This window comes from Camelus dromedarius, chromosome 33, assembly GCF_036321535.1.
Source record: "Camelus dromedarius isolate mCamDro1 chromosome 33, mCamDro1.pat, whole genome shotgun sequence".
In the NCBI taxonomy this organism is placed as follows: Eukaryota; Metazoa; Chordata; class Mammalia; order Artiodactyla; family Camelidae; genus Camelus; species Camelus dromedarius.
Window position 1 is genome coordinate 11691309 of NC_087468.1, and position 19451 is coordinate 11710759.

Below are 19451 nucleotides of genomic sequence, written 5' to 3' on the forward strand. Positions count from 1 at the left end.
GGTGTCTGGCCTGGCTGGACTTCCAGGACCGCCCGGGCCTCATACTCAGTGAACTCTGGAGCCGCCCCCCACTGCTGCACCCTGGGGAGAGGTGCGGGCAAGCCCCCTGCAGCTGTCAGGTCAGGGTCAGAGGCTGAGCTCCATGAGAGCCAGGGAGGCCTTTTACCTAGTGACCTTGGCTCTGAGCAAGCAGGGACACCCTGATCATGATGGGTCCTCAAAGTGGCCTTGGGAAGGGAAGTGCGGTCATCTCTGCTGATGACAAAAGTGAGACCCAGAAAAGTTAAATGATTTCCCCAAGGTCACAGGCTAGAAAGTGACAAAGCAGGTACAGAAAGCCTGTTCCTTTCATCCCGAAGTGAGCACGTAGCTAAGACACTGCCAAACCTCCCATGCTCCATACATCAGCCTGGAAACTTGCCAGCATGCCGCCCAGGACAGGCCTGGCCTTAATTATGTCCTGGTCTGCGGAGGTAGAACCAGAGAAGCACCCCCCACGCCCCCCACCTTGGTGCACTGGCTGAACTTCCACCACCCAGAGATGCATTTTTCCAAATTAACAAGTTAATTCAAGCTTAAAGCTGCAACAAATCAGGAATTACTGCCTACCTCTCCAGACCTGGGGAATCTTCTACTGCAGTTGCCATCAAGGGGGTGCCACGCATAAAACACACATGGAGGGATGTGCCCCGCCACGACCTCTTCCTCCCCTGGCACCTGCAGGGGCTTTTCTAGAGCACTTCCGGCTTGTCCGCACAGGGCCGTGGGGAATGCAGGACTGAGAAAGGCCAGGAGAGCATGGAGGTCAAGGACATTCCAGAGCCCGGCTCCTCACGTGGGCCCCAGCGGGCCCAACAGCAGTGTGGGCACGTGGGCAGAGTCTAACTCTCCCTGAGAATGGGAGTTTCCGGAGATTCTTTGGCAAGTGCATCAGACCCAAAAAAGGCTGCAGGAGGACCTTGCCCTGTCGGCCACGAGCTCGTCAGCCTGATGGGTTTCAGCTGTGGTTTTCCTCACGGTGGGAAGCCCGAGGATGAGGGAGTTTGGAAGGGGGAAGGGATGATGTCAAGCCTGGAGGAAGGTTGAGTTTCCTTATGTCACAACATGTGAGTGGCCTGCATTTGAGAGCAGGCAGTGACAAGCAGCTTAGCTGGGGGGCTTCACTCTAATCCCATCTTGGTGAGGGCTCACGCCAGCCCCACCCCCAAGTCTCGGGGTCTTCTGGAGCTTCCTCAACTGCTTTTCACAATCCTCTCCACTCTAGACCCAAGTTCAAATCCTTCCTCCTCAGGCACTTTTGTAAACATGAAAGACGTTTTCACATATTGAGGCATAGGGAAGTCATTCTGGCTCATACATGTGTTCACTTGAATTTGATGCTAATCAAACAGGCTGTTTGTGGCCTATCAAACAGACTTTGCACATCTGCTTTTATTACTAAAGAAAAGGGCTCATGAACCAGAAGTAAAGAATGTTCATGTTAAAAATAAAGATTAAATGCCCCTCCTCCTGGGATGCCAATGCTGGTCCTCCTTTGATGATAAGACTCCCTTCCCAGGTGCCAAGGCCGCACTGTACATGCTGGTCTGTTTTTTGAAACCTTGAAGAAAGTTATTCCTGACTCGTGTCATATTCTTTGCCCTGACGAGATATAAAACTGTGCTGAAAACCTTGCTTCTTCAGAGCAGTTTCCTGAAGTCATTTGGGAAGCGGACTTCTGGGCTGGTCCTCAATTTGGCTCAAATAAAACTCTTTTCTGTTCTTATTACTGATTGTTTATTGATTCTTTTCAACGACATATCCCAAACCTGGCTCCATGGAGTCCCCAGTCTGTATCTTTTCTCCAGACCCTTTTGGGCCCCAGTTCTGCCTGCCCCTGGCCAAGGGGTTAGAGACAGACAGACAGACAGACAGACAGACAGACAGACAGAGACAGAGATGCTTAGCACAGTTTCAGTGCTGGTCTCTTAGTCAGGTCATGTGAAGGGCCTAGCACACTTCCTGGTTTATACTCAGAGCTCAGTAAATCAAACGCTCTTTGTTTGCCCCCTCAGGTAGCCTGAGCCAGCCTCTAGCCATGTGGCCCTTCCTTTGCACACCCAGAGCCAGCCAGAACTACCCTGGCCAGCCACCTGGGACCTGATGCCCTGGCCCATGTGGCATTTGGCAGAATCTGCCACCCATGGCTCATAGCCTTTGCTCTGGGATGGCCAGGCTGGCAGAACTCCCAGGCCCTCCAATCTGTCACCCCTGCTGCCACAGGGACAGCAAGTACACTCGGATCACACCTCCTTGGAGACGGAGCCTCCCTCCCACACTCCCACGGGGAGCGTGGACTGGCAGTGTGCCCAGGAGGACACCTCCACGGCCACCGCGTTAGGGCATCTGAATCCAAGGCCTGGCAGTGCTTCCACTTGGGGCTTTATCTGCCCAACCATGAGACAAGGATGACAATCCCACCCTCTTCAGGGAATGTCACGAGAACAGATGACACTGTGACCACGAAGGGGCTTTGCTTCACACATAAAGTAGGATGAGCATCTTAGGATCTCAGCATTTTAAAACTGGGAAAATATGTAATATATTTCTCTTTGTGGCTATTTCTGTCACCTGCAGAGCGCCAGCCCCACCCCCAGGTTACCAGAGCCTACAGTGATGCTTTCCACGCTAAGCTCCTTTGAAACGTCCATGTTCAAGATAAACAACAAGTTTCTACTGTGTAGCACAGGGAACTATATTCAAGATCTTGTAGTAACCTACAATGAAAAAGAATATGAAAACGAATACATGTATGTATATGTGTGACTGAACTGTTATGCTGTACACCAGAAATCTACACATTGTAAACTGACTACACTTCAATTAAAAAAAAAAAATATATATATATATATATGAAAGTCTATGTTCAACTGGCTGGGCCAAGGTTTCTTATATTAAATTCAATGAGTGGCAGCCTTTCCCAAGTCACAGGGGAAAAAACCAGTTAATGATTTAGGATTATTACTTCTGATCATGGTGGCCAGGTAATTTGGACTAAATTCCCAACTGAGGACAACTAAAAGCTGCTCAAAAAATATATATATATTTAGGGGGGAGTAGGTATAGCTCAGTGGTAGAGTGCACAGTTAGCATGCAGGAGGTGCTGGGTTCAATCCCCAGGACCTCCAGTAAGAAAATAATAATAAAATTAAAAATTTAAATAAACAAACACACACACACACACACATTTAAGTTTGATTTGGGAGTGTCAGGGAGCAAACAAGGCAGTAAAATCACCAGGCCAAGACCTAGGAAAAGAAAGAAACCCAGTGACATGTGCCTGGCATCTGGGGCAACTTTCTCCCTTCTGCTGATCCCAGAAGACAAGGCAAAGATGCTCAGCAGAGCTGTTTACAGCCTCTGGGACTAAGGAGGTCAAAACTAGGCCCACCAAGAGCAGAGGGTGCCTGGCAAACCCTTCATGCTTTGGATTGGGTCCACAGAAGTTTTTACCCCCCCAGAATATGAATGAACTGGAAACAGACAAGTGCTCCAAGGGACTGCAAATCACTCAGTCCCTGAAAGTAAATTAAAACAACCCGGTTTGAAGGATCCCCAGCCATTTGTCAGATGTAAACATTATTCTCACAGAACAAGATAACTTCATCCTCAGCCTCAAATTATTTTTATAGGTTTTCAGATAAAATGGGTGGTACTCAATTTTGCCAAGTGTGCAAGGAGACAAGACAAAACTAACAAAAATCAAGAGAAAAAACAGACACTAGAAACAGACTCACAGAGGCTCCATATTAGGGAGTTATTGAACTTAAAATAACACAGAATACACTCAAATACATAAAAGATAAGATAGGCAATTCTGATACAGAACTGGAAATGATTTTTTAATGGTTTTCTGTTTTTAATCCCACTGATTTCATTCTTCAGATGCAGGGTGCTATAGTTCCCCACACAGGGCATCAGATGAAAAGCAAGTCAAAATTTCTCTGGGAAAAGCCAAAAAGAGGCGACTGTACTACGTTCAAGGATGCCTGTCTGAGAGTACTTGCAATGGTGACAATACATTGTGTAGGCACCATCCTAATTTTAGCAGCAAATTTGTTGCTGGTTTGTAAGATGCAATTAAACACAGATACCCCCTGAAATTCAGCAGACTATAATCTTAAAAGGCTTTGTGCCTTTGAACAGGGATCTGTCTCCTTCTTCCCCTGTATCTGCCCAGACCCAGCTCTGCTCAGAACAGTCATGGAGGAAATAAAAAGAGCGGCATCTGAGCATTTGTTTTGTGCCGGCCCCTGCCAAAGGATTTCCAAACACTGTCACATTTTTCACAACCCTCTGATGTGGCTATAACTATTCTCCCTATTTTATAGATGAAGAGGTCTAGGGGACCCAAGAAACTGTTCAAGGTGCCCTGGTTACCAAGCATTAGAGCCAGGATGTGAACCCCAGTCTTCCTTCTCCCAGAGTGGGCCCCACTCCCCACCTGCAGGTTGCTGTGGTGTCACTGGGTGCCTGCGGTCAGAGGACACCTGGGATTCTCCTCTCCCCAAACACTCATTAAACGCCAACCACATCCAGGGCCCTAGCCTGGAAGAGCTGAAAGACCCAAGGCCAAGACTTAGCCAAGTGAGAACACTTTAATGGATGCGAGGTCCTTCCGTCTCCTCTCTCTCCTCCTCTTTCCCATTTCTGGAACTCAGGGTCCAGCACAGAGACAGGGCACAGGGATGGACCAGGGATGACCCTAGGCCACGCACATAGGATAGGAGTGAGGGCCACAGTGCAAAATCCTGTTGTGGCCACTGGATCTCTCCTGGGAAAGCTGGGTGGCGCTGTTGAAGAGGCTTGCTTCTGGGGAGCTGAGGGGGACACCCTGCTCCAGCCCATGCCCCAGGTCCCTTCCTAGGGAGCCAGGGCTCAGAGAGGAGCTGAGGGGCAGCGGTGCGGTTTCCAACCCAAGGTGCAGGCGGGGGCTCAGCCTTCACTCAGGCCTCCCTCACCCACCAGGGACCAGAAGTCTAGACCCGGGCCTGTGGAGGGTCCCGGTCCCCGAGCAGTGGAGGGCTTGGGGTGCATGAGGCAGAGCCTGCAGCCAGTCCAGGCCCAGGCCACAATGGCCCCTGGCCTGTTTAGTGGCTTCACCTGATTAGTTTGGTTGGGCAGAAGGGCTCTGTGGGGGCCAGCAGGTAGTGGGATAAGGTAAAGAGGGGACAAAGAGGGACAAGGGACTTCCCCAGGGGGAAGATGTAAGGGCTGGGGAGGCCAAGATGAGGAAAAGGGGCAAGGAGGTTAGAGAGGTGCGGGGGAGGTGTGGGCAGGGGGTGGGCAGATGGGACAGAGTGGGGCTGGGCAGGGCCTCTGTTCCACCTAAGGGGCTGAGGGTTCCAGTAGGTGGAGAACAGGCTCTACCTGGTGCTGACAGACTACAGCAAGGAGGATAAGGGATAGACACCTAGCAGAACCTGTTGGCTCTGCAGTTCAGCAGAAGTGTGTTTTTGAGAATGAATGGCGGTCAGGAGCAGAAAGGGGGTGCAAAGGGAGCAGCAAGATGGGGTCAGGTCACTGGAGTTGGGGACAATCCAGGCCTAGTTGCCAGCCTGGGCTCTGACAGCAAAAGCGACAGAAGTCTTTTGGTCCAGGTCAAGTCAGTGGGGGAGGCAGGCAGCCCCAGGCATCACTTTGCAGCAAATATCCCTGTTCTGGATCAAGAACCAAATGGGGGAAGGAGGGAGGAGCCGAGCTCAGACCTGTCGGTCTTGGCCAAGTCTCAGAATCTTCCTGCCCTCCTGCGCCCTGGAGACCCCAGATCCCAAACCCTTTCCTTCCCATCTCTACCCCTGGCACCCAGGAATTAAAGAGGGTGGGGAAACTCACCCACTGGGGTCCTACAGCTTCAGGGAGGTGACCCGGGGGATGTGGAAGAGCTGAGTCTCCTCAGAGCTGGTGGAGCTGCGGCATCACAGGAAGTGAGTGAGTGAGCCCCTGGGCACAGACCCTCAGCCCTGACACAGGAACAAACCCAGAGCCTGGGATTTCTTGCCTCAGAAGCTCTCCAGGGGTAGGAAGTTTCCCAAAGCTACGTCTGGTGGATGTGTTGCAGCAAGAAGGATTTGGGGCAGACAAGTGGATGAACTTTCAGGGTTAGGCATAATCCTCCCCTGCCTAGAGGTCTCTGGAGGGGTTGTAGCAGGGTGCCAGGACTCCTTCTGGGGCCCCTGCTGCCCCCTGCAGTCCTGGCAGTCTCCTCACCTGAGGCGTTTCCGGATGGGACGGAAGTATTTGGAGGTCTTGACAGCAAAGATGATGCTGGGGATCAGGAAGAAGGTGCAGCCCGCGAGGCAGAACCAGAAGGCATTCTGGAACAAAGGGTGCGAGATCAGCGCACCGTGGTGGGGCAGCAGCATCTTCCCGCCCCGCCCCGCCCCCCAGGTCTCCCCATTGACCCAGAGGGACAAGGGGAGGCATTCTCAGAGCTGAGGGGAAGGACTAGGGTGCAGCCCCCATGCCCTGTCCACACTACCCCTCCCATGGGAGCCCTGATGTCCATGAGCCCTGATGAGCTGGGGGGCACTCACCCAGGGGTCAGCCACCATGTCACACAAGATCACTCGGCCATTGTCCAGGGCTCCAGAGAGGGGCTGGCAGGTGGCAATGTGCTGGGTCACCTGTCATGTCAAATGATGTAGGTACAGGCAGAGACACTCAGACCCACAGCTGTAAACCCCTTATGCAGAGAGAGGTTGACAGGGATGTGGATAGGCCCAAGGACATAGTGGGGAGCCACTGCACAGGGGTATGCAGAGACGTGGATGTGGGAACACAGAGAGGTGAGGATGCACTGACTCGGCTCATGGCTTACCTCCTCCCCTTCCCACCCAACTCACCAGCCTGTATGAAGCCCCTACTGTGGGCCCAGAGCTGTCCTCTAAGTCACACTCTCACTGGGAGGCAACACATGTGTGTGCACGTACACATAATGCATTGTACACACGTGTGCACACACACTCAGGGTTAAGCAAGACCCCTGCCATCCTAATGTGGGTGACATACAGTCCACAGGGTCTGTAAGGGCCCACAGGAGGGGGTGAACTTTGAGGGCTGGGGTGGCCTCAGACAGGCCGGGCAAGGGGACCAGCATAAGGAAGGGCAGGGGGCAAGGTGTGGACAGCGCATTGTTAGAGAGCCACGGCCAGCCCAGCCCCACCTCGGGCCTCAGAGACGGGCTGTGGCAGAAGTCGGATGGGCAGAACCCAGCCAGCGAATAGGGTCACAGATGCTGGGTTTGGGAGTTGGGGTTCAATCCTGAAGGCCCAAGGCACCTCCCAGGGGTTCTAGGGAGCAGAGGAGGGTGAACAGCTGGTGCCCTAGGCGCCTGCCTGCGGCCCGGAGGGCCTGAGCCCCCACTCACCTCCTCTCTCACCCAGGCCACGTACTGGGAGAAGTAGTCCATCTCCCGGGTCAGGAAACAATCACTCTCCTGCAGGAAGAGAGGGGCCCTGGGCTGGTAGGAGCCCCAGGACCAGCACCCCTGCCCCCCCATGCCAGGCACCACCAGGACCAGCCGAGCTGGCATTCCTGGGAGCCACAGTGATGGGGCAGGGCTGGAGAAGCCTGGAGTGGGAGCCCCGTGTGCCTCGACCTCTCAACTCACCTCTGGCTCTGAGGCAGTCCCCTGCCCCCTGCCCTATCCTCCCCACTCACATTCTTCAGGATGCTGGTGGCCCAGGCAGGCAGCTCTCCTTTCAGGTGAGTGACATTGTCCAGGACACCTGAAGTCTCCAGCTAGGGGAGAGGGGAGGGGCTCAGTCAGGGATCGGCCACTCATTCACTCATCCATTCATTAACTCGACAGACTACGCACAACCTGCTCACCTTGGGGTGGAGGGTGACAGGCCCTAAGGACACAGTAGCCAAAGATGGTGGTCCTCAAGGATCTGCCCACCCACCCTCATTTCTCCCCACCCCAGCCTCAACCTCCAGTGGGACCAGGCAGAGCAGGTGTGGTCCCAAGACAGTTGGGCCCGCCCTTCCTTCCTCCCTCTGCTGTGCACCTGCTCCACCCCACCCACCCCATCCACCCCAAGCGGCCACCTGGAGATATGGGGCAGAGGATGCCAGGGCCCTGACACTGAAGTTGAGCTTGGCCTGTAAAAAAGAGATAAGGGCTGGTTAGGGAAGGGGATGGTTAGAGAGGGTTCCGAGTGCCTCCGTCTGCTTCCAGGCCCCCTCCCTGCCTTTCCTCCCTAGGCCCAGGCTTCCTGGGCCTCCAAACTTACCACGAGGCTCTGCTGGGGGAGGACCTTCTCCTGATGGAGGCTTCTGAGCCCTTGGGCCTCCTTCTGCAGTTGCTGCCCCAGCATAGAATTGCCCTGAGGGGAGACAGATCAGAATGGTACCAGTCCGGGCCAGGCAGTTTCTGCCAATGTGTCTTCTACCAAACTGTTCAACCAGACATACTGCTGGGAAGTGGGAAATGGGCTCAGAGGCAGAAACCCAAGGCCTCCTGTAGTCCTGGGCCAGATCTGGGTTTGGGGGCCTGAGCCCAAGTTCCAGGTCCAGCCCTGGCTTGCTAGGTGCCCCTATGTCAGCCAAGCAGTCGCTGAAACCAAGGAATTTTCCTTGCTCCGCCCTTCTTGGGGGGTTGGGGGGGTATCTATGAGACATCTTGAGAGAACTTTTTAAACTCTCAATATTTATAAATACAAAATGCTATTTCTTCCAGCAGAGCGTAAGCTTCTAGAGGGCAACTGTCACGATATCTGATCCACCAGGCTGTCCTCACAGCATCCGGCCCGGTGGATCCTACAAGCGGTCGGTGTACAAGCTGAGAAGTGCTTGCCCAGCTGGGTGATGTCAGACCCGTTACCGCACCTGATCTGAGGTGGAGGATAATCCACTTTACAGATGAAGATACCAAGGCCCAGAGATGCGGAACCAAGGCCACACAGCCAATGGTAGAGCTTGAGTCAGAACCGGTGCTGTAAAACCCTTCATCCCATCCAGGGGTCCAGAGCCTCAGCCCTCACTGTGGGGGCCCTCAATCACCTGTCTTTGCCCTCACCCCTCCCCAATCCAGGCACCCCTACCCTCTCCCCTCTCCCAGGCCTCTGACTCCTGCCTGCCCAGTGGGGTCTCCGCTCCCTTCTCACCTGGGTCTGGGACAGTCCTTCTAGCTCCTGCGCCAGCTTCTCCATGCTGGTGTTCACCACAGGCTTCTGGATCTAGAGACGGACAGAAGAGGCCAAGAGGGGCTGATCCCTGGTCCCTCCAGCCCCTGATTCTCAGTCTTTTCTAAAGTACCCACACCAGCTAAGTCTATTGTGACACATCAGTCACACTGGGTTTGACCTGAAATTGTGAAATATGAAACATTTTCCATTAGGAAAAAAAAATGAGGCGCCCTCTGGTGTAACCCAAAGAGAGGCCACTTCCCACCAGTATTCGCCACAGCACTGGATTCAGGACCATGAACAGTGACACATGCTGTTGGGTTGGGGCACCCTGGGGCCCAAGATCTGGGGACACCCCCAACAGAAGAGGCCCCACGGACATGCGGAGGAGTTGAGGGAAGGCGGAGGGCCGAGACAAGGCAAGACACCCCCACCCCCTCTGCGGGCCCCTCTGTTCTCTGATCTGGCCTGAGGTGCCCACTGCTGACCTCGACAAGGAAACCAGGGTAGGGGATGTTCTCAAGCCCACTGCTCTGCAGGGCCTCCAGGTCCTGGCGGGCAGCTGGGCTCAGCAGGTCCAGATTCTTCACGTCCACTTTGATTTTCTGCAGCTCCTGCTGCAGCTTGGTGGTGTACTGGGAAAGAAAGGGCAGGGTAGGGGCGCACTCCGTGTCTGAGCCAGGACCCCAGAGCTGCTATCCCAGGTGAGGGGTCACCAGGCCCTCAGGGCCCTCCTCCTGGATACCCAGGGCCCCTCCCCTGGACAGTCCCAACCCCAGAGAGGTTCCCAGCAGGCCTCTGCTCCCAACCCACCATCCCCAACTCCAACTCCCCCTACCAAGACCCAGCTCTCCTCTGGCTACTGGACAGCAACGCAGACTTTCCCTGGGAGGATACAAAATAGCTTCCTGGCCCGTCTTTATCACATCACCAATAGTACAGTCTCCACCTGTATGCTATTTACTTATTTGGGTACTTGTTTATTGCCATCAGCTCCCTGAGAGTGGTACCTTGTCTGCCCACTCTGTACCCGACCTGCAATGTCTGGAGCAGAGGCTCACACATGGCGGGTACAATACAAGTTTGCTGAATGTGTAAAAATAAATGACTGGATGAATGAATGGACACACTCACATTTCTAAGACAGAGCACAGTTTAAAAAGGGACTCCACATTTCCAACCATTGCTGGGAGAGATTTGAAGGGCATGAAATTCAGCCTAATATTTAGTGGACAAGAGGCTGAAGCCAGAGAGGAGCACTGGAGGATGGAGCCCTGCTCTGCTCACCTCCCCCATCCACCACACCGCCTTCCCCAGGGGGAGAAAAGGCTTATCTTCTCAGAGGTGGGGATTTCAGGGCAGCGTTTCAAGCACCAGGTACAGGAGATGTCTGAAGGTGGGCAGAGTCCTCCTGGTGCCTTGGAAAGCACACACTTTGTCTTCCTTATCTCTGCACCATCAGCTCATTATTATCTCCTTTGAGGACAAGTTCTCCTAAAGTCACATTTAGTATGTTGCCAGATGGCCCAGTGCCTCTGGACCTGAAGCCCTATCTCTTCAGACCCCACTCCTCCCTGGACCAGGGCGGAGAGCTCTCCCCTTCCAGCTACCAGGGCACAGGGCCTCCTCTGCCCAGGCCCGCTGCCACAGCCCTCCCTGGCCCACCTTCACCCTGTGGCCTCCACCAGGATACTGCCTGCTCAGTGGATCTCACACCTGATTAGAGACACTGAAAGAGACGGTGGCTAAGGCATTATGGAAGCTGTCCCAGGTTAGACAATTTAAGGCATGGAGTTGGGATTGAAATCTGGACTACCTGGCCATGCTATCCTGTGGGCTAGGAATGGGTGGTGGACTCAAAGGAGTTGGAAGGATCCTGGAGAGGATACAGAATCAGGAGTTAGCACTGTAGGAGGGGATGGGGGAGAGGCAGGTGGGAGAAATGTGAGTTCTCCCAGGATATGCTTGGAGAGGGCTCCCCGGGAACCCTCAGAGTCAAGGCAGCTCTCCTCCCGCCTCACTTAGGAGTGGAGAGAGGAAAGAAGGGGCGTTTTACAGCTTCTGTACACCATTAAGAGACCCACATTTCAAAGTACATCTCCTCTTTTGAAGTAGCTCTTCATTTTCTTTGTCCTAGAACTGTTTCTTGCCAGCATGGGTAAGTTTCTCCAATTCTACATACCAAGTTCTGGCAAAGCCCAGAGATGAGGGAACAGGCTGGTGGTGATGGTCGAGGGGAGGTGGAAATCCTGACACCACTTACTGGCACTGTGAGCTCAGAAGGGGCTGTGGTGAGCCCTCCTCCAGTGGTACCCAACTTCACCACCATCGTTTTCACTGTCACATCCCTCCCCATCCTCCCCGTTCTCAACTGGAGCATCCCAACCAATGCCTGTCCTCAGTCAGGACACACACACCCTAGCCCTCTCACTGTCACCATCCTGTCCTCATCTGTGTTCCATTTCTCCAGGAGCATGGTGCTCAGAGCTGGCCATAGCCTCCAGGCACTCATGCACCCACCCACACACCCTGGAACCTTCCCAGGGCTCTAGCCTTGGGCCAGGCCCTGAGCTTGCACCTGGGTCCCCTGCCCCTGAGGCACCTCAGTTGCTCTTGCAGACTTCTTAGGTTCAAGGAGACGGTCCCTCCACAAAGGCAAGACCAAGAGGGGGGATCTACAGGAGGGGTCCCCACAGTATTCCAGAAGGTTCTCTTACCTGGCTGATATCCAGGTGCTTCTCCAGGTCGTAGGAGTCATTGAGCTGCAGGACCTTCCAGAGTGCAGCCCCTTGCTTGCACTGTCTGGAGGAGAACAACGGGCATCGAAGATGAGAGAAAGGGAGGGCAGGTGGGGGCTGCCATCGCCCTAGTGGGACACTCCCCTCAGCTCCCCCTCACCACTCCCAGCCCAGGCTTCCTGCTCACTGATAGGCCAGGAGGATGCTGATGTTCTTCTTCAGGCCAAGAAGCTGGGACAAGTTCATGGACGAGGGCAAGTTCCCTGGGGTGTCTGCAAACTAGAGATGGGGCAAGGGAGGAATGGGCCCAGAGCGGGGAGTCTGGGGGCAAGGCCACCCCAGCTCCGCAGGGCCTAGTCCCACACTATTGTCACGGCAGAGACCACAGCCCTGTGACTCCAGCCCAAATCTGCCTCTAACTCAAATCACTCCTGGGTCCTAACTCCTGGCAGGGACTTGCCCCACAAATTTCTGGGAAGGTGGCCTGGATCCTCTGGTCTTCAGCAGAGGATCCATGCCAGCAACTTGGCTCACTTCCTTGATGCAATAGGGGACCAGGATCCCCAGCTCCCAGACTCAGTGTTAGGAGAGCAGAGGGGCTCAGGTCTGGGTACCATCCCACCGGGTCCCTGTCCCAGGGCCTGGGCAGCACCCCAGGGGCTCACTGGCTCTTTTCTCTCACCCCTTATTTATCATTGGTTTTGTCTCTTTCCTTAGCCGACTCCACCATTCTTCCTGCCCCTCTCTCCCTCTTGCCCCCTCCGGCTCCCACTTCCTTCTAAACCTCTTGCTCTGCCCACGTCTCTCTCCACATCCCTCTGGGCCCTGGAGTAAGGCAGGCCCACCTCGTAGAGCTTTCCACTCTCCCAGCTCCGGCACACCAGTGTCTGCATGTTGCCGCCCACCAGGAAGGTGGTGAAGACGAGGAGGATGAGGGGTGTGGCGAAGAGGAAGCTGAAACCCACACCCCTGGGGAAGGCAGAGGGACAGGGTTGAGATGGGAGAGAGGAGGCAAGATGCTCTGTCCCCACCCATACCCCAGGGCAAGCATGGTCAGTGAGTTGGCCCCAGGGCTGAGCCCTTTGGGGAGAGAAGCTCAGAGGACTCAGCCTCCAGGACAGAAGAGAGGACTCAGAACTGCTGACTGTCCCCAACTCATCCTCTCCTCGTGCCCACTGGTGGATATGGTGCCCTGGCAGCCCTGGGAGCCTGAAGGGGAGGGCAGCCGTTTTACTCAAGGAGCCAGGACTGCCGGACTCTGGGCCCAAGGCACACGGAAGTGATCAGCTCCAGAGCCCAGCCTCAGCAGACCACCTAGCACAGCCAGCCGTGATCCACCAACAGGGGCACCAACCTAGAGAACCTGAGAAGGACCTGTGTCGCTGACCAGGGCTTCCTTGTGAGACAGGCACAGCCCCAGGTCAGGGGAGCCCTGAAGAGTGAAACATGGGCTGGGTTTCACTCACCTCTTTGGCTAGGCACCCTTATGCAGTGATCAGCCTGCACAACTGAATGCGGCAGCCCTGGCCTTAGACACTGTCTAGTCCAAGGATGGTAAACAGATTCTACCTCTGGTGCCCCCTCCTATTAGTGCTGCTGCCTAGAAGCTGGGTTAAGAAGGATTCTGAGGCTGTATCTGGGTTCAGTGGGAAAGGGTGCCATTGATTACTGTAGTTGCCACCGGTGTGGGAAGGGGAAATGCTTCTTATTTCCCATTCCTGCTCTAGACCAACCCTTTCATACAAATGAGGACACTGAGGATTATAATTTGCCTGGGGCCACCCAGCAAGTTAGTTCAGAGCCAGAACTAAAACTGGCCCTTCATTCCCAGGACTTGCTCCCACAGCCACACCAGGAGCTGTCCAGGGCATGAGAGAAAGTTACCAGCTTGGGGGAGGGACCCTTCCCTCTCCCCAGAGCTTCTCACATCATGAGGAAGCGGGCTCCAGCCTCGCCCTTGGCTTCTGAGTGGCCGGGGTCCTCCCTGGCAGAGAGCCCCCAGATCCCCAGGTTGAGGCCCAGCAGGTTACAGACCACCACAAGCAGGACCACGGAGCACAGCACGCAGCCCACAGTCCACCTGCCGCAGAGAAGGTGGGGCGTCAGTGAAAGGGAGTCAGGACGGGCTGGTGGACCTAGAGGCTGGGTGGGGCCACTCACCCCAATGCTGGGGCTTTAGAAGTGTGGGTGCAGACACTTCCTGAGGCCCCACCGTTCCAGTGGGGTCCCCAGGTTTAGATCCCAAGGGCACACAGCCAAGGTGGGGACATGGAGGCCCAAGGAGTATGGGGTCTTGGTTTCAATGGAGGCAGGGACTCAGTACTAGCAGGGTTGATGAGGGCTGGAAACTGGGCCCCGGGTGGCTGAGAAGCTGAGGTGCCCATCCCACCCCACCCCCACGCATTCCCAGGCACCTGTATTTCTCGTATCTCTGCACCTCCTTCAGGTAGGGGCGGCTGCCCTGTTCCGCCTCCTCCAGTGCCTGGCTCCAGCGAGAAGCTGCCTCCCAGCCCGGGAATGCTTCGACCAGCGTCCTCAGCCCTCTAGGCTGCTGGGCCACCACCTTCTTCAGCTCTGCCCAAAGCAGCAGGGGCTTATGGGATGGGGAAGACATCCCGGGGCCCAGGGAGGAGACGGATGGGCAGGAAGAATAGCTGGGACACGCAGAGCTGGCCCACTCTCTGTCCAGGCCCGGCCGAGATGGCCTTCACCCTCCCCCACCCCACTGCCCCACGCCTCTCTCAACAAGCCTCTTTGGGAGGAGTGGGATGGGGGGCATCCTGGGCAGCCAGCCGGGCCCCTGGGCTCGCCCTTACCTCTGACCACGTCGGCCATCTGCAAGGCAGCCAGGAGCGGGAGGGCATTGAAGGTACTGTTCTCCTGTGGGGACCAAATGTGGCTGTGCCTCCTGCTCTCCACCCGAGGGGTCCCAGCTAGGTCCACAGGGAGAGAATCCCGCCTCGTGCTCCCAGCCCAGGAAATCAGGAAACAGGCTTCCCTTTGCTCTCTTGGTCAATGCCTTCTCCCCTCCCTCGGCCCAGCCTGACTCAGCCCCCTAGACATTGCTCCTTTCTGTCCCTGCCCCTCCTGCCTAGACTCGTGAGTGCGGTAGATTCCCAGCCATCCTGCCTATGGCCGTCAGGACTGTTTTCCTGAAGTCCAGCTCCAACCTATTCGTCCAGCCTCAGCTCCCACTTCCTTTCTCCTGGAACCTCTGCTCCAGTCACCAGCTCAGCTGACTCACCGCTTCCCCAACCCCGGCATTTTCCAGGCCCTGGGTTACAGGTGTTGACTCACACTGCACCCTCCCCCACAGCCTGTCTCCACCCAGGAGAGCCTGCCTGTCCTCTGCGGCTCAGCTTGTGCGCTCGTTCCCTTGCCACCCCCAGCCCCGCACCCCGTGAGGGTCCTAGCTCTTCCTTCTGAGCTCCAGGCCTGCCTCCCCCACCAGACCGTGTGCACTCAAGGACCAACATCACGAGCCTCCAGCCCGGGGCACCATGTGGTAGGTGAGGCCCTGCTTTGACCCGAGTCTTGGGTTCAACTGGGCTCCCACCCCAAAAGGGGGAAACCGAGGCCTCTCAATTTTGAATTCCCAGGCAAGTGGGGGAGGAGTCAGGTAGACCAGGGCAGGACTCACCTCCTGGACCATGCTGGAGAAGTTAGCCTCTGGGACATCTTTTAGCCGATGCAGGACGTTGTCCACTGGGGGCACCTGAAATGGTTTGGGGGGGGTGTTATGACAAAGTCCATGGAGAGGACTGTGAGGAGTCCCTGGGGGAGGATGGAGGAAAGAGGTCTTTGAACCCTCAGTGTCCTTGTGTGCAAGATGGGGACCACCACAGGACCTGACAGCCCTGGGTGGCAGGGAGAACTCAAGAACCTAATCCTTGTGAGGCTCACGGCACAGCATGTGGCCCAGGAAAGCTGTTGCCCCACTGCCAGGGTGACCATCATTAACCCTGGGTGCGTGGAGACTGGAGGGGCAGCCCTGGGAAAGAGGTCAGGAGTCCAGAATACAGGCTGCCCAGGGGTTCCTGGAGCAGCAGGCAGAGCAGCCCGCTTTGCTCCAAGAGGCCTCCGTCCTGGCCCTGCACCTGGCTGAAGTCGGCTCCCAGCTTCAGCGCACGGGTTCTGTTGAGGGCCTCTGCGCAGCCCTGGCAGCTGGACTCCTGCAGCAGGGCCAGGAGGCGCTCCTGGTGCCCCTGGACAGCCGGCCCCAAGGCCTGCTGCCCCTTCCGCAGTTCCACGGAGGTGGCATTCAGGGCTCGGAGGTGGTCCACGGAGACCTGCAGGGCTGAGAGATGGACACCTGGATTGAGCAGTCTCCACTGCTACCAACATCCTTGGAGGCCTTGTGGGAAACAAAACATTTCCCCCCACCCCCAACCTAAGGGACAAGCAGTTGTTAACCTCTGTAGTTATAATGGAAACTGCCCCAGGGCACGTTAAGCCAGGAGTGGGAAGGGATGCCAGAAGGGATCCTAGGATAAAGGTGTGGGAAAGTCGGGGTGGGGCCTACTGAGGTGGCATCGGAAATGCAGGGCTGGGCGGGGGTGGGGCCTGCCCCCCAGAGACACTCACCTTGGCCCAGGCTGAGCACTGAGGCCAGCACCTCATACACCGTGCTCTTGAGCTGGGTGTGGATCGTGTTCCCAATGCTCATGCCGACACCTGGAGAGCACAGGGCAGTCTGCAGAGCTGGCCCCCAGAAGCCTAGGGCCCCCAACCCGGCCAGCCAGCCCGCCCCGGGCTCCACAGGGGGGTCCTGCAGCAGAGTGGCTGCTGTGCTGCTCGGCTGGGCCCGACCTCCGCCTCTGTGAGGGTGTTCGCAGGTGGAGCCTGGGAGGAGGGGATGAGGGGGCCCCTGGGGCTGGCCAACCTGCTAGCTGGAACCCTCACCATCCAGTTCCTCCAAGACTCGCTTCTGAGGAAGGGAAAACTGCTGTGCCACGGCCTGCAGCTCCTAGGCAAACACAGGGCCGTGTGGCTGCTCTTCCCGTCACCCGACAGCCCCAGCCCCATCCCTTCCCCAGCCTTTCCTGATCCCCGAAACCACTGGGCATCCAACCACAGGGTACCATGGGTGCATTTATGGATTACAGTGACTCTCCAGTAGAGGGCAGTCAGGTGCGTGCTGGAAGGGGCATCCTTTCTCACTTGCAGGCTATGGACTTACTTGCAGGACCCACCCTGCTCTGTCCTGCCTAGGCCTGGTGCTTAGTGGGGCACGAGGGGTTAGTTGGTGCTCACCTGAGGGACATCAGAGACCAGTCCCTGGAGGCTGAGCAGAGTTTCTGGCACAGCCTCGGCACTGGGGCCCATCTGCTCATGCGTGCGCTGGTTGGTGACGAAGGCGCAGACCATGCCGATCCTGTGGGGATGGGGGAGGAAGATGGGGCTGGCTGGATGCCCGTGGGCATCTCGGGCCTCGGCCCACACCTCCCACCTGATGTGGGTGCCCCTCACAGCAGCACGAGGGTAGTCAGCAGCAGGAAGACCATGAGGATGCCTCGCTGGCAGGCCATGGCCTTGTGCTCCATCTTCACTCGGCCTCCACAGCGCCGGCGACAGCGGCAACAACAGAAACAGAGCCCAGTGATGGGCACCACCAGGAGGTAGAGGCCGGCGATCACAGCACACACCACGTAGCCCGCCTCGTACCGCACCACCTGGCAGGGCAGCAAGGCATGAGGGGCCGTCCTGACTCCAGAGGGAAACCAGAAAGGGAGGGGTGCGCACTCGGGGGTTGGGGGGCACTTTGCAAGTGTATCCTTGAACCCTTGCGAGGTGCATGGTGTCCTTACTGTTCTTTACCATCTTACAAGCAAGGAAACTGAAGTACAAGGAGGCCGGGGCTCACTGCAAACCCCACAGTTAAGGGCAAAGCTGTGGTTTGAAATCAGGTCTGCAGTGCTCACAGAAGAGGGGAAGGGATGCCTGTGCCTGAGACCCCACCCTGGGAACACCCAGCAATGTGGGCTGAGCTGAGGCGGCCTTTCTCCTTCTGCCCCTCGGGCTCACCTCGGACCTCCCTCCCCCGGCAGGGCCCTGTGCTCACCTCATCCACCTTCATGGAGGACGGATCATTCAGCAGGGCCTTTACCAACTCTAGGGAAAGAGTCAAGCTGAGTCTGGGGCAGCACCTGCCCTGTCCCTGTGTCCGTCCCCACTGGAAGGGGAGGTAGGCTCTCCAGAGGAGGTCCTCCCACCACCACAGAACCCTTGGAGAAGGCAGTGTCACCAGAGCCCCAGGCAGTCCAGACCAGGCCTCAGCAGGGCTACAGGAGGGTGTGGCTGAAGGGAGGCCTGGCCCACCCCTCCTCCTGGACCCTCCAGGTTGGTCCTGTGGCTGGAAGCCAGCAGCCTGGTTAAAAGCAGAGAAGGGGCCTGGCCTAGCAGACCTTCCCCTAAAAGGCAGGGCGGCTGGGAAAGGTCCTGCTGCCCCTCCTGACCTCCCAATTCCTGGCACCACTAGAACCAGAGAAAATCTCAGCCAGCTCTTTGAGAATTTCGAATGTAACTTCCTCTACTTGAGGACAGAGAAACTGCGGCTCAGAGAGGAAAAGGGGCTTGTCCAAGGTCACAAAGGAAGGTGATGCCCTGGGTGCCCGCGCTTCTGGGGAGGAAGATGGGGGTGGGAAGTGCTGAGGACCTGCCCTCCTAGCACCTGCAGACCGGGTGGGCGCGCCCCGCGGTGGAGGGGGGACAAGGGTTCAGGGTGGCGACCCCAATACCCAGCGAGGCCCGCCTAGGGGAGAGGCGCACTCACCGGCGGGAAAGGGGTTGAGCTGCACCACGGAGAGGAAGCGGCGCACGGTGCCGTAGAGAGGGTCCAGGGGCCCCGGTGCGCGGACGAGAGGGGCCATCCAGCGGGCCCTGGCCGCCGGGGCGAACACCAGGCGCTCCGCCCGGCCGAGGGCCCCGCAGTCCCCCGCAGCCGCCCCCAGCGGGCTCAGGGCCAGCCCCAGGCCTAGGCCCAGCAGGGGCGCCAGGAGGCCGGGCGCGCACACCATGGGGTCGGCTGGTGGGCTGCGGGCCGGGCGGCACCGGGCTCAGGGGGCCGAGAGTGCGAGCGGCGCACGGGGCAGGCCGTGCATCCTTCACCAGCCTCCGGCCCGCTCTCGAAACCGGCCCAACAGGTTTGGGCTACCTGGGCACCCGCCCGGAGCGCAGCAGGGAGGGGCGGGGCGGGGGGTGTTCGGCCCCGCCCCCAGCCGTCTGGGGTGGGAGCCTGCGTCCCTTCTCCGGTCCCCAGATGCTCTGGGAGGGCTGCCTCCGAGCTGGGAGGAGGAAGTACCTCAGCACCTCTGGATTGTCTAGGGTGGCACACTGTCAACTGGTATATTCCGTGTTCAGACTCAACACTCAAATCTGGGGCCTTGGAAAAGAGCCACCCCTTGAAGTCTGGCCCAAGGGTGGCAGGACCAGCACCCGCGCAGGCCCCAGAACCAGGCTCCTGGTTCTCCCAGCTTCCTCTGCGGTCTGCTCTGTCCCCTCGGGTCATGCGTGTGCCCACTGCCAGTCCAATCTGGAGCAGAGG

The 19451-nt window shown here is 57.1% G+C and overlaps 1 protein-coding gene across 2 annotated transcripts; it reads right to left on the reverse strand.

The window, feature by feature from the left end:
* Positions 1–1484: 1484 nt before the first annotated feature.
* Positions 1485–19030, reverse strand: PROM2 (prominin 2). Of its 2 annotated transcripts, none has more exons than XM_064481907.1 (24): positions 18681–19030; positions 17970–18019; positions 17378–17580; positions 17162–17282; positions 16811–16874; positions 16493–16582; positions 16006–16205; positions 15549–15623; positions 14725–14788; positions 14323–14482; positions 13836–13988; positions 12754–12877; positions 12096–12187; positions 11888–11972; positions 9659–9805; positions 9150–9221; positions 8277–8369; positions 8092–8145; positions 7702–7782; positions 7409–7477; positions 6576–6665; positions 6250–6356; positions 5875–5949; positions 1485–2756 (listed from the first exon to the last, which is right to left on the reverse strand). In XM_064481907.1, exons 1-23 carry the CDS (start codon positions 18922–18924, stop codon positions 5886–5888), a joined length of 2502 nt encoding a protein of 833 aa, XP_064337977.1. In that variant the 5' UTR covers positions 18925–19030; the 3' UTR covers positions 1485–2756; positions 5875–5885. The 2 variants fall into 2 exon arrangements, with proteins under 2 accessions (XP_064337977.1, XP_031297076.1); XM_031441216.2 differs by lacking the exon at positions 1485–2756 and adding an exon at positions 3863–5699 and having other exon boundaries at positions 18681–19029.
* Between the last annotated feature and the right edge of the window lie 421 nt (positions 19031–19451).

Coding starts and splice junctions, on each gene's coding strand:
- PROM2 (XM_064481907.1), bottom strand. CDS start 18,924: ATGGTGTGCGCGCCCGGCCTCCTGGCGCCCCTGCTGGGCCTAGGCCTG. Junction 18,020..18,680: donor GCTCAACCCCTTTCCCGCCG/GTGAGTGCGCCT, acceptor CTCTTTCCCTAG/AGTTGGTAAAGGCCCTGCTG. Junction 17,283..17,377: donor CTGACTACCCTCGTGCTGCT/GTGAGGGGCACC, acceptor CCATCCCCACAG/GATCGGCATGGTCTGCGCCT.